Source organism: Taudactylus pleione, unplaced genomic scaffold (assembly GCF_031769625.1).
Source record: "Taudactylus pleione unplaced genomic scaffold, aTauple2 ptg000015l, whole genome shotgun sequence".
In the NCBI taxonomy this organism is placed as follows: Eukaryota; Metazoa; Chordata; class Amphibia; order Anura; family Myobatrachidae; genus Taudactylus; species Taudactylus pleione.
The window spans coordinates 17,408,412-17,423,174 of NW_028284417.1; the positions used below are offsets into that span (position 1 = coordinate 17,408,412).

General features: G+C 41.9%; 1 protein-coding gene across 3 annotated transcripts in view; it reads left to right on the top strand.

Moving 5' to 3' along the window:
* Positions 1 to 14,763, top strand: part of CYB5R4 (cytochrome b5 reductase 4) — a 217,597-nt gene that overhangs the window by 107,118 nt on the left and 95,716 nt on the right. For all 3 annotated transcript variants that reach the window (XM_088470543.1, XM_088470545.1, XM_088470555.1), the window contains 2 exons: positions 1,459 to 1,513; positions 11,368 to 11,425. In XM_088470543.1, coding sequence (XP_088326669.1) covers positions 1,459 to 1,513; positions 11,368 to 11,425 — 113 coding nt within the window. The remainder of the gene's footprint in view (positions 1 to 1,458; positions 1,514 to 11,367; positions 11,426 to 14,763) is intronic.

Here is a 14,763-nt window from a genome sequence, read left to right on the forward strand (position 1 = left end):
TTAGATCATCACAACCATTACTATTAGATTTGGTCAATTGATTTTTTATATTTAACAGTATTAATGTATTTAGTCATCTACATCTATATAGTACTAGGATTGGATGCCATTGATGACAATAGAACTGATGGTGTAGAGGTAATGACACGGACTGGGATAGTAGTACTAGAGTAGAGTGAGTTCAAATCCAAGTAATGTGTATTTAGGGAAATTACATTTTATTAAAAAATTTTATTTTTCAATTTTGTATCTGTTTTCACGTATATATGTTTGTATTTATATATTAATTTTCTATACATGTAAATCATTGATTATGTGATGAACAGAGGTATTTATTCTATAGAGATCAAGACACCAAAATAAAATGTTTTTTCTTGTGGTCCATGTAGCTGAGAGGTATGTGATTAACACACCTGTAGAACCATGTGGAAACTAATTGTTTAACGTAGTATTCAATTAGAAATGAGGAGGACCAATATAAAGGAAGAGACCAGGTCCTTTCCTACTATACTCTTTGATAAAGCTTCATAGATTGGAAGCGAAACGCATCAGTGTTTCAGAATATTTTTATACACTGCTATCATTTGCTCCATATCTGTTGGACGTTATTTTATATTGGATCTGTTCCATTGATTCATGAGAGCCGTCGGCGTGAATATTATCTCGTGCCTATTGGACACGGTACACTTGGACTGCTGCGGGAAAAGGTGAGGGGGTCAAGAGCTGACTCAATTGCAGCCTTTGGACTTACTTTTTCCTGGATCACCTGCCGTTTACTTCCAAATGGGAGACTTTGTGCCAGCAGCCCATTTCACGGAGTCCAGAGTGTGTATGTGTGCCATAAGACTTGAAGGACAATCTATTTAGCGGACCCATTTCACGGTTCAGAGTCTATTACACTCATCAATACCATAAGACATGGAGGTCGGACCAGGCGAATTAAGACTCGGACTTGTGGACAAATTGTCCTGTGAGATTATTCTGTTCTTTGGACAGACTGTTCCATATAGATGGATCTGAAATAGGGAATCTATATATCATAAATTTTAGCAGTTTCTTTTTATACCAATCAGATTATCTGTACAGACTTCTACCAAAGAAGTAGTTCTCATTATTTATTTTTGTATTACTGTATTTTATTGTTGGCATTGAAATTTTCTAAATAACTATTTCGCAATATATATTTGGTGTCTTGACTCTGGTTTCTGCCATGTCTAGTTGCTAATCTATCATCTATATTTATTTAAGCGCAACACCTCCATTATATATCCTTGTGTTATACAGATCAGTCAATGTTATGTCCATAACTTGCAGTAGATGTGCCAGTGGACAATGCTTATGATTGAACAAGCTCTGCAATTGAAAATATACCGCTAACTACTTGGTTGAAGCCCAGTTTAAGAATGTGTTTTCAGGATTCCCTGAACTATATTTGCATTTATGTTCCTTTTTCTCTAGGTGCACTTTCTAATAGCAAATTTCCACAGGAAGCAGATAAATCATATCACTTCAGGTTAGTGTGTGATACATATGCAATCACTAATATTATGCACATTTGTATGTTTAAAGACAAATATAAGTTGTCAAAAAAACTTGCTATCCAGTGGAAAGTTGTAAGTGTATCATAAGTATGTGTCAGATTCAAGGGACCACTTTTGGCTCCACTACTCCAATAAGTTGCTCAACACATCAGCAACTCAATTTTTTTTTCACAATATATATATATATATATAATGTCCTAGGCTCCTGTCATATGTGTTCTGAAACTCCCAGGAGAAGTCTGTTTTGGAGAAACAGACTAGAAATGTCGACTTTAGAGAAAAGCCGGTTTGAGTCCTGGGGGTGTGTTTGTGAGTAACAGGCTCATTATGGCTTGCAGCTGGAAATGGCTAATATAAGCTGGGTTTGTTTGTGGCTGAGTGTCTCACACTTGGGAGAGCAGGCAGACTAGCCTGTTCAGAGACACTTGGTTACTTTCCTTGTAAGTACTGTGCACGTGTTTTGTTGATGGTGAGGGCAATAGGCCCTACCATTATTATAGAGAGGGAATCTTCTGTGTAGCTAGTGCCCAGCCGGGCTAGGACTTATGTTTATGTTTTGTTTATGTTTATATTCATTTGGCACAATAAAGACTGGTACCGACCAGTTTGTACAAGAACCCCAGACTTGTATCCTGTTTCTACGGCTGCTGTGTGTGTAAAGAGGGAGTCCATCTACCCCAGGAGAGGGACCCCTACCCTGACTGTGTCACATTTGGTGGAGAATGCGGGCAATTACACACTGAAATTGCAGCAAGGAAAAATTTTTGTTTCAAATTTAAAGGGACAGACACCAATTCGTCAGTGTGGATATAAAGTTGTATCCTTTGAAGTCCATAGAGGTGGCTACCGCAGATGCTTAGGGAAGCCAGATTCTGCTTCCAACCTACACCCCAGGACAAAATGGAGGACATTGTTAAAGCCTTGTTCCAAGATACGGCAGCTCAGCAGGAAACGAACAAAATTCAGCAAGAAGCTACCAGGTCTCAGCAGGAAGCTACCAGAGCTCAGCAGGAATCCACCCAGGTGCAACTATTGGCCTTGGAGGCAGCCCAGAGGCAACAACAAGTCACCATCGAGGAAACCTGCCAGGCCATAGTGGAAAACAGCCAGGCCATAAAAGAGGTGGTACAACAGCTTGTAGTCCGGTTTGGAGATGCTTCCCCTGCTCTGCTAACTAACACTCACACCATATGGGCCAGTCACTTTCTGCAAAAGATGACCCAGAGTGATGATGTGGAGGCGTACCTTATGGCCTTTGAAAGAACCGCCGAAAGAGAGAAGTTGCCTAAAGAGCAGTGGACAAGTCTTGTGGCACCCTTCCTGTCTGGAGAACCAGAAAAGGCCAACTATGATTTATGCCTGGATGATGCCAAGGACTATGTAAAGCTAAAACAGGAGATCCTAACCCGCTTGGGAGTCACCTCATTTGTTTGGACCCAACGAGTCCACCACTGGGAGTTCCTAATGGGAAAACCTCCACGCTTACAGATGCATGACCTCGTCCATCTAACCACAAAATGGCTGCAGTCCGAGACACTGACCGGACCACAGATTGTGGAAAGAGTCATGATGGACCGGTATCTGCGATCGCTACCTGCGTCTCTTGCCAAGTGGGTGAGCCATGAAGACCCTAAGTCCGCAGACCAGCTAGTCGAACTGGTGGAGAGGTACGTAGCGGCTGAGGAGCTGATGAGTGTGCCCCACCGAGCCCCGATGGCGCATCGGCGAACTCCCATTGACACTGGTAAGACTGTTCCAGGGGAGAAGGGTGCTGGGCGGTGGAAGATGCTCGAGACTGGGGGTGTGGAACCTGGAGACGGGCCAGCCAGGCCAGTAAGGTTCCTACCCCGTAAAAGACTAGATATTAATGTAATTCAATGTTTCCAATGTTGTGGTTTCGGCCACATTGGGGCTAATTGGTCGCTTACCTCTGAACCTATGCAATGTGATACTGCTCATGTCAACCGCAGGATATCTTTCTTTGCACAACCAGCCTGTACTGCTTACCGGCAGGTTGAGTCAGATAAGCACATGTGTATACTCACTGTAGAAGGCAACCGAGTAGAAGCTCTGTTAGATTCTGGTAGCCTGGTTACACTTGTGAAGGCTGAACAGGTAAACCCCTTGAAGCGTAAGGGGAAAACTGTTGGTGTGACCTGCATACATGGGGATACCCGAATTCTGTTACAGCAGAAGTGAAGTTAGAAGCACCGTGTGGTTCCGCGATAGTCTCTGTGGGTTTGGTACAGGGCTTAATGTATGATGCAATATCGGGGAGAGACTTTGCTCACTTCTGGAAGTTGTGGGAAAGACGATTTTGCACAGAGGTAAAACACTCTGTCTCATTTGAGAGGGTTACTGATGTAGTAGCAGAGTCAGAGATGTTTCCTTTTTCTAGTATGATTGGCGAACTAGAGAATGCGGAGCGTGATGGTGGCTCACAAAAGTGGTGTGCCTCCCACTGAGGTGGGGAGTGTTATTGAGCCTGTTGACCGCCTTCCTGATCTTGAGGTCAAGAGAGAGGTCTTTGCTGTGGAGCAGTTGAATGACCCTACTCTGGTAAAAGCCAGGGAGAATGTCAAAGTGATTAATGGTAAACCCATAGACCCCGATAGTCCTTTGTCATATCCTCACATGGCAGTATGTCAGGATTTGTTGTATCAGGTGACTAAGAAGGGGGAAGATATTGTGGAACAATTAATAGTTCCCAAAGCATACAGAAGAACAGTATTAGAACTGGCCGACGGTCATATAACGGCTGGCCACCTAGGGGTAGAGAAAACTACTGAGCGAATTGTGCAGAGGTTTTTTTGGCCCGGGGTCCATAAAGACTGACTTTTGTGCATCCTACCCTGAATGTCAGTATCATGCTCCAAGGCCACATTTCAAAAGTCCCCTGGTTCTGTTACCCATTATTGAGGTTCTGTTTTAAAGAATAGCTATGGATTTGGTTGGGCCATTAATGAAATCTGCCTGGGGCCATCAATATATTCTGGGGATAATGGATTACGCTACCAGGTACCTGGAAGCAATACCATTACGCAATACATCAACCAAGACCATTGCTAGAGAATTAGTCCATATCTTTAGCAGGTTGGGAATACCTAAGGAGATCCTGACTGACCAAGGTACCCCATTTATGTCAAAAATCATGAAGGAGTTATGCCACCTGTTTAAAATTGACCAATTAAGAACCTCTGTGTACCATCCCCAGACCGATTGGTTAGTGGAGAGGTTTACTAAAACTTTAAAACACATGCTAAGGAAAGTAGTGGACAAAGATGGTAGTGATTGGGATTACTTGTTACCTTATTTGCTGTTGGCCATAAGAAAGGTTCCCCAATCCTCCACAGGGTTTCCTCCTTTTGATTTGTTGTTGTACGGGAGACATCCAAGGGGGTTACTTGACATTGCCAAAGAGACATGGGAGGGGAAGTCCAGTCCGTATAAAACAGTTATTGAGCATGTTTCTCAAATGCAAGAAAGAATTACTGCTATGATGCCGATAGTAAGAGAGCACTTGGAACAGGCCCAACAGGCACAGCAGAGGGTATACAACCGCAATGCTCGCTTACGAAACTTTACTCCTGGGGACAGAGTGTTTGTGTTGGTTCCCACAGTAGAAAGTAAACTTTTGGCTAAATGGCAAGGACCTTTTGAAATCTTAGAAAAAGTGGGGCAGGTCAATTATAAAGTTTACCAGCTGGGGAAAAGAAAGCCAGAACAGATATACCATGTAAATCTTATAACACCCTGGAAGGATAGACCAGCACTGTCAGCCATCCGAGCCCCTCCAGTAAACCCAGGGCCCATGGTACCCGAAGTGACAGTGGCAAAAACCCTGTCAGCCAGTCAACAGCAGGAAGTTAAGGAATTTCTGATCAGAAATAGGGTGCTGTTTTCTGACCTACCAGGGAAAACTACGGTCATCAAACATGACATATCACGGACCCAGGGGTTAAGGTTAACCTAAAACCCTATAGGTTGCCAGAAGCCCAAATAGAATCAGTGTCGAAGGAAATTAAAAAAATGTTAGAGTTGGGTGTAATTGAAGAATCGCATAGTTAGTGTTCAAGTCCAATTGTGCTCATTCCAAAACCCGACGGGAGTGTGCGATTCTGCAATGACTTCCGGAAATTGAACAGTGTGTCAAAGTTCGATGCCTACCCTATGCCTAGAGTGGAGAAATTAATTGAAAGGCTGGGGACAGCCAGATATTGAACTACTCTTGACTTAACCAAAGGGTATTGGCAAGTGCCGTTAACTGAGAATGCCAAAGAAAAGATGCTTTTTCTGCACCAGAGGGCTTGTTTCAATACAAAATGTTGCCCTTTGGGCTATATGGGGCACCTGCTATCTTTCAAAGAATGATGGATAGGATTCTAAGGCCCCATAGACAGTATGCTGCTGCTTATCTGGATGATGTGGTCATTCATAGTCCTGATTGGCAGTCTCACTTGCCCATAGTACAAGCAGTGTTGGACTCCATCTATAAGGCAGGTTTGACAGCCAACCCAAAAAAGTGTTGTCTGGGGATGGAAGAAGTAAAATATCTTGGGTACACAATTGGCAGAGGTTTGATAAAGCCACAGCTCAATAAGATTGAGGCAATCCAAAACTGGCCACGACCCCTGAATAAAAAGCAGGTGAGAGCCTTCTTAGGGATCACTGGGTATTATAGGAGGTTTATACCCAATTTTGCCACCATTGCAGTCCCACTGACTGACCTTACCAAAGGCAAACAGAAAGTCATGGTGGAATGGGGTCCTGAAGCAGAGAAGGCTTTCCAGGAGTTAAAAATAGCGTTATGTACCAAACCAGTTCTGATGACCCCTGATTTTGACAGAGAGTTTGTTGTACAAACCGATGCATCTGATGTAGGCACTGGAGCGGTCCTGTCCCAAAGCAAAGAGGGTGAAGAACACCCGATTTTCTTCTTAAGCCTGAAATTAAATGTACATGAAAGAAACTATGCTACGGTCGAGAAAGAAGCTTTGGCCATACAGTGGGCATTAGAGACTCTCAGGTACTACTTGGTGGGAAGAAAGTTCAGATTGATCACTGACCATGCCCCTCTGAAGTGGATGTCAGAAAACAAGGACAATAATGGGAGAATAACGAGATGGTTCTTGGCATTACAAACCTTTAAATTTACGGTAGAACACAGGCCAGGAAGCCAGCTGGCCAATGCAGATGCTTTGTCACGTGTCCATTGTTTGGAGGCTGCAGTTGTTCCGCCCCACAGGTCGAAACAAAAGGGGGGGATATGTGATAGAAGCACTGGAGAAGTGTGGAATGGCTTCTATGTATGTCCTAGGTTCCTGTCATATGTGTTCTGAAACCCCCAGGAGAAGTCTGTTTGGGAGAAACAGACTAGAAATGTCGGCTTTAGAGAAAAGCCGGTTTGGGTCCTGGGGGTGTGGATGTGAGGAGAGGGAGGGCTCCATCCACAGGCCACTCCAGGTTTTGGGTTTTTCAGCCTGGTAACAGGCTGATTAGGGCTTGCAGCTGGAAATGGCTAATATAAGATGGGTTTGTTTGTGGCTGAGTGTCTTACACCTGGGAGAGCAGGCAGACTAGCCTGTTCAGAGACACTTTTACTTTCCTTGTAAGTACTGTGCACGTGTTTTGTTGATGGTGAGGGCAATAGGCCCTACCATTATTATAGAGAGGGAATCTGCTGTGTAGCTAGTGCCCAGCCGGGCTAGGACTTAAGTTTATGTTTATATTCATTTGGCACAATAAAGACTGGTACCGACCAGTTTGTACGAGAACCCCAGACTTGTATCCTGTTTCTACGGCTGCTGTGTGTGTAGAGAGGGAGTCCCATCACCCCAGGAGAGGGACCCCTACCCTACTGTGTTACAATATATATATATATAATTTCTAGGTCCACACTCACATCGGAACAATATCCACTTCTGCTGGGGTGACAACCTTAATGAGCACAGCGGCTCAACGTGCATAGACAAAAAATGAGGTGCACTCTCCAGACTTGTAGGAAAATAATGGGTTTTCTTTATTCACATGGCAAATAGAAACAGCATGCAAGTCTGCTGAGTATGCCTCATTTTTTGTCATATATATAATATATATAATAGAGTGTGTGTGTACATTTTTTTTTTTCAAGAAATACTGTGTGGCTCTAGCTTCATCAGTTACCTACAGTACCTTTGCAAATCCGCAAAATGGTTTTTACGTTAAGGTTTTCAGAATAAAACCTTCACTTGAACCCCATAGTGCTTTATTTACTTGCTAGCTTTTGCCATATTGAATTAAGTGTATACAGTGTAAAGTGTTTCTCTAAGTGGTAGTGCAGACTTAATATAGCTAGTGGAGTTCATGCTTGCTGTTATTGCGAGGTGAGTGTGTGTAATATCATCATGCAACATTTGCATTTTGTAGCTGAATAAACTAAAATGAAAAATGTGCTGCCATATTTATTTATTAATGTTTGCTTAATTGAGTGAAATTGTTATTTTAGCATGTACAAAATCTTAAACACACAGACCTCATGTACATGCTTTAGTCTGCAGTGCAAATCCATTACTGTAATTCAGTATTTAAGAAGACTTCAAAACACTGCTGTACAATGAATTACTCATTTTGCTTAACATCAGAAAGCAATGACTTAATTAGGCTTAATTAAAATTGTATGGCAGTGAGAGGTAAATAATTAGTGGTATTTTTCAATGACTAGTAATTGCATTAACCCGAACAGCCAAAAACAGGAGACGCTTAATTGATTTTAAATATTCAGTGGTAATGATATTATTTATTAATAAACCACTAAAATAAACTTGTTTATTTGCTTCTCTGTTTATCTAAATTGACATAGCTTATGAACTATGGATTTTTTTTTGTAAACCAAAGTAAAGTATGAAGTATTCTCTAATTTCAAAGAAAAAACAAGCCTTAATTAAATAGCAACACCGGCCTAACAGCAATATATGTATTCTGGTTACCAATAACCTAAATGTAACCATGAATATGCATCTTATATTTTGTATAATGCATTCTTCTTAGAAACGTGAACTTATTACTAATCACATTTTTACAGATATAATTTTCTTTGTGTTACTTAGCTATTTGATATTCAGTTTGCCCTAGGCTGCCTGATGCTGCTCCACTTCGAGCAATAATTTGCAGTCAGTGTTGGACTGGGACATGAAGGGCCAACAGGCTTAGTGCACTGGTAGGGACCCACTTAAGGGGGGGGGAGGGGGGGTGTGGCCAGCCACTTTAGAGGGGTGTGGCCAGCCACCAGAGGGTCAGAAAGGCAAAGTTTCCACCCCCTCCTTTCCCCAGTACTGACTTAAAAAATAACTATTACCTCCTCCTGGCTCATAAGGCCAGATGTTTTTTTAATGTATTGAATATCTGATCCAGGCCCCAGTGTGGGGCAGAACTTCTAGATGGCGGAGTCTAAGTTGGTTTTTGGAAAGCAAAACCTTTAAGCTACATGATTTGCTTTTGTCTTTTACAATCAAAGAGGAAAAATTAACGTAAGCATGATAATGTCCACCAGGTTTTTCCTTACATGTTTCCTCCGCAGCATGCTAATCCCTGCATGCCCACCTGTGTGCCCCACATTCCAGCTGTCTTCTCACTTATATGCTCTTCTGCCCGCCAGCTACTCACTCACATGCCGCTCTACCGGCCAGCTTCTCACTCATATGCCCCTTTGCCCTCCAGCTTTTAAATTACATGCACCTTCCACAGCAAATTGTTTTTCACATGCCTCCAAGCTTATCACTCACATACCCTTCAACCTGCCAGCTTCTCACTCACATGCCTCTCTGCCCTCCAGCTTCTAAACTACATGCCCCCTCCACCACAGATTGTTCTTCACATGCCCCCAAGCTTCTCACTCACATACCCATCTGCCCTTGAGCTTCTCCTTCACATGTCCCTCAGCTCACCAGCTTATCTCTCACACAGACATTATTTAGAAGTCTAGTCCATGTGTTGATTTTTAGGAAGGCACTAGAAAGCACTGTGGGTGATAGTATACAGTCTAACCATGTAGATGATGCACTGGTCTCCTCTTGCATAGTTTGTGTCAGAGGAGGCATGGTTATTAGGGAAGAAGGATCATGTGTCTGAGGGAGGTGCTACTACATAAAACATCATTCTGCAGCTGCAGTCTGTCACACTTTCTGTCCCCCACATTCCTGCTCTAAATCAGGCAGACTGGACTCACTCATCTCTTGGAATGTGAGATTTCTCCCTGCTAGGATATGAATATCATCTTTGTCTTTTGTAGTTATGGTTGTGCATGAATGTGGCTTTCCATTGCAGCCCCATCAGCCACTGGCTGCTGTGTCCTGTGGGAGGAGCTGTGAGCCAGAGTGCCCTCTGGGGATAACCCGGGTCCAATGCCTGGCCAGTTCGAACTTGTTTGAAGTCATTCTCCCATCCACAGCATGACTACAGAGACCAAATATTGTTATTTTGTTAACAGTGCTTACAAGTTATATTACATTAAACTAAATTAATCTTGCTGGTTATCCTTAGCCTCAGTGCTGTTAAGTTCCCCCCTTCCTTGGGTAGAGAACTACATGTTGTATAAAAAAAAAAAAAAAACTTCTCATGGCTCCTTTGTTAAAGATTTATCACAACCCCCACAATTACATTTTTCACTTAGCTCCACTCTACTTTCAGCTGTCAGCTGTGGCAAAATGTTCCTCAAGGCAGACAAGGCTATAGGCTAGTGCAGAGCTCCTTGTGACCTATCTAGGTCCGAACACCAAATGCCAAATTCAAATTACTTGCACCACATACTGAGGTAGCAGACTGGTGTACCCAGCTAGAAGCATTAGATGGTGTGTTGCTAGGACCCAAGGGAATGTAAGCCCCCTGCACTGTAAACTACAATAAAACACTACCTGATAGACCTTTTGCCAGAGACAGGAGAATACACAGAGGAAGATAGGGAGGCTGAATTACATATGACCTGTCTCTAACTAATCTAGAAGGGAAACTATCTATTGTAAAGGCTGCCATGGACGATTAAAGAGGAAATTATATTTATCTTAAACTAGATTTCAAAAATAGTAACATAAACTTATACCTCATTCATTTTAAACATTTAATGAGAGTTCTTAACACCTGTTATTCATGTTTAATAATATTAATGTATAGAACTGTACACACACTTTGTGAAAATCATATATATATATATATATATATATATATATATATATATAAAATATACCAGGGTCCGGCACTACCGATAATGAGTGAAATCCTGCAGGGGTGCCCTCACAAAGGGGTAAATACGAGGCTGATGGTGCGGCACTCCCCTAAAAGAAAAACACACGGAGCCCAGGAGTAATAAGAACGTTTCAGTACTATCTTCTACCATACAAACATACAAAAAAGCATCTTACCTTAAATAACACCCTCTGCCCAATGTGCGTGAAGCGTGCCAGCCGGATCACACGAGGCGGCTGACAGCGCACCCCGATGACGTCAGAAAACAAGCGCGTCATCACTACAAGACCCCAATACATCACCATAGTAACGAATATTGTTTATTCATTACTATGGTGATGTATTGTCTCTGTTGACATGTTGCATGTATCCCTTTTTTTTTTTGGTGGTGGGGGGTAGAACTTTTGGAACTCCCTGAGTGCTGTGATTTTGCATTGTACAGTACATATAGCAGGTGAAACTAGTGGTTTAGATTTTATTACATTTACTGGAAACAGAGCTTGTTAGTATGATTGCCTCACCTGCCCTACTTTTTTATAGACTTTGTTTTTCAGATGTTATTCTTTAATCTCTAAACACCTCTGATTTGATTTTGTTTTTACTTATGCAGGTATGACTGGTTCCAAACAGATTCTACAGTTAGTATGGTCATCTACACCAAACAAAAGGTATGACATTGTATACAGTAAGGAGTATATTTACTAAAGTGAGATGTTGCCCATAGCAACTAATCAGATTCTACTTAACATTTAACTAGCACATTCTAGAAGATAATAGCTAGAATCTGATTGGTTGCTATGGCCAACATCTCCACTTCTAAAAACTCTCACTTTAGTAAATATACCCTAAGAGTTTTAGAAGAGATGGAGTAAATATGAAAGGGCATGTATGCAGTGTGCTTTTACTCATACATAGCAACCGGAGTGAAATGGGGTCTATAACAATGGATCTTTCTGAACATTTAGGAAAAACCATGATATAGCGTTCCCGCTAGGCTGTTTTAGCAGGGTGCGGCACCCTGCCCTCCTTCTGGAGGGCAAAAAGCACCCTGCCCTCCATAAGGAGGGCAAAAAGCGCCCTGCCCTCACAGCCTGCGGGTGCCGTCTTCACCCGCAGGTCGCAGTGTCCCGCGGGTGGAGAAATGTGCGCTGACCCGATCACCGCCGGAGAATAGACTCCGGACGCATGCGCCCGGCATCTATTCTCCCTGTCTGCAGGACTTTGGGGGCTGCCCGGCGTGTCCGTAGGTGCCGGGCACGCCCCCAAGAGTGACGAAAAGGGGATGCGTCTTATAGACACGCCCCCTTTTCAATGACCACGCCCCCTTTTTGGGCGCGAGCGCACAAAGGTGCCCTCTCTGGCTCCGACCCCCTGCCTGCCGCCGGAGCTAGAGTGAACACTATGATAAAGATAATAGATGTAGATGGCATGCATGTACACCTACCCCAAGGGTTATATCACACAAGGTGACTTCAGTATATTAAAATGTATCTCAGAATAATATTCAGTTATTAGTAAAGATTAAAGTATATATATAAGTAAATGGAATGGGGATTTTCAAAATACTTAATTACCACCAGTAGTCAATTTTGTAAGTGATCGGTACTTTATTGTATAAAAACATAATATAAATAACTTGTATATACCAAAAAAGAAATAAGGAAGTGGTAGCAAACATTAAAATATATGTATTTATTTCCTTTTAACTATCAGCTAATAAATCACTTCCAAGACATCAGTTGGCAACCTACACCAATCATTAAGACAAAAAAATGCAATAAATTATGACAGTAAAAATAAATTCAAATTAGGCCATTTTTGTGTTCAAAACTTCAAATAGAGTCATATGTTAAATTCTCTATATGTAAACTTACTGGACACCCCCTTACTTATTCCACACAATGTTTTTATACCATTTATAGCTCTTTGGATATAAAACAAAGTATATATGCACACTTATTCTCCTATTATTGTTCTGCTAAAATATATATATATATATATATATATATATATAAATAAAAATAAATAAATACATTTTGTGTGTGTATATATATATAAATAAATAACAATTAAAATATTTTGCTGCAATTCAGAACTCCTTTGGCATAAACACTCTGTAGACACTGTTAAAAGTTGCAGTGGCTGGCAAAAATAAAATATTAGCAGCAGTTTAAGTGCTCTTTAAGGTATATGCAACAGAAAAATTGATATAAGGTGCAGTATATACAGTCAGGTGCGTAAATATTGGGACATTGACAGAATTTTCATATTTTGGCCTCTATTCACCACCACAATGGCTTTGAAATGAAACAAACAAGATGTGCTTTAACTGCAGACTTTCAGATTTAATTTGAGGGTAATTACATCCAAATGAGGTGAACGGTGTAGGAATTACAACGGTTTCTATATGTGCCTCCCACTTTTTAAGGGGTCTGACATGCCTATTAAAAATATTCCTCAACCATTCTTTGAATGGTGAACATATCAGATGGAGCCACGGTAGAGGTCTCATTAATTTAATTGTAAGCAATTCTTTTAGACCCGACCAGATGTCAAAACTTGGTTATGTTGACTCATCTGCATCACCAGTGGGTCTTTTAGGAAAGTTATGTTTTTCCTCGGTAGCCGCACTTGCTGGAGAAACTGAAGGAGCCATCGCTGCATCACGTGCCACTTTAGCTGACAATTTGCTTACCAACAGGTCTTTGCATCTCTTCAGATCTGTGTCCGTTGGGAAGAAAGACACGATGTATGACTTAAACCTAGGATCCAGTACGGTCGCCAAAATGTATTGATCCGATTGGAAGGTCTTGACAACCCTTGGATACTGGTGAATCGAATAAAGGACTTGATTTACAAGTCCAATGTACTTTGCAGAATCGCTTCATTCCATCTCCTCCTTCAGTTTTTGAAGTTGCTTTTCCAACATTCCAATTAGGGGAATGACCTGACGTAAGCTGGCAGTATCTGAACTCACTTCAAAGGTGACTACTTCGAATGGTTTCAGCACTTTGCACAACATGGAAAGTATTTTCCACTGAGCTTGAGTAAGGTACATTCCCCCTCCTCTTCCTATGTCATAGATCGCTGTGTAGCTTTGGATGGCTTTTTGCTGTTCCTCCATCTGCTGAAGCATATATAGGGAGGAGTTCCACCTTGTAACTACCTCTTGCTTCAGCTGGTGGCTGGGCAAATTCAACATTTCTTGCAGGCGCTGCAATCTTCTAAATGCATCTGCTGAATGGCGAAAATGTCCAGAAATTTTGCGGGTCTCAGAGAGCATGGCCCTGTCATTTAAAAAAAGAAACTTTGCACCACCAAGTTGTTTGCGTGAGAAAAACAGGACGTGTTGGAATTCACCCAGCTTTAAGGCTCTCACAATATTGGTGGCGTTGTCAGAAATCATAAATCCTGAGGAGAGTCCATGCAAGGTAAGCCATTTTGCAATGACTTGCCTAGGTTTTTCTAAAAGGTTGTCAGCGGTATGCCTCTTAGTGAAACCGGTGATACATAGAGTAGCCTGCCTCTGAATGAGCTGCTGTTTCTTATATGCTGCTGCTGCTATTGTCGCTAAAGGCAATACACGCACACAGTCATGTAATCTTGTTTGCTCTGTGCTGCTTATCCACATATCTGTGGTTAAGTGGACAGTGGGTACAACAGCATATTGTGGGACACTAATTACGTTTTTTTTAACGTCCCTGTACAGGCTGGGAATTGCTTTTCCAGTGAAGTGGAATCTAGATGGGATTTGGTAGAGGGGACACAGGACCTCAATTAACTACCTAAAACCCACTGCATTATTGGCAGATATTGGACACACATCTAATACCAGCATAGATGTTATGGGGACAGTAATCCGCTGTGCAACTGGGTGACTGCTGTCATTCTTGCTCCCCCTTGCAAAGGATTGTTTAACAGTCAGTTGTTGTTTTTTTAAACTACTACTAGTAGTCTTCCTGGTCCCCTTCTGGGATGAAGATTTAGTCTCAGCAACAGCAGACAT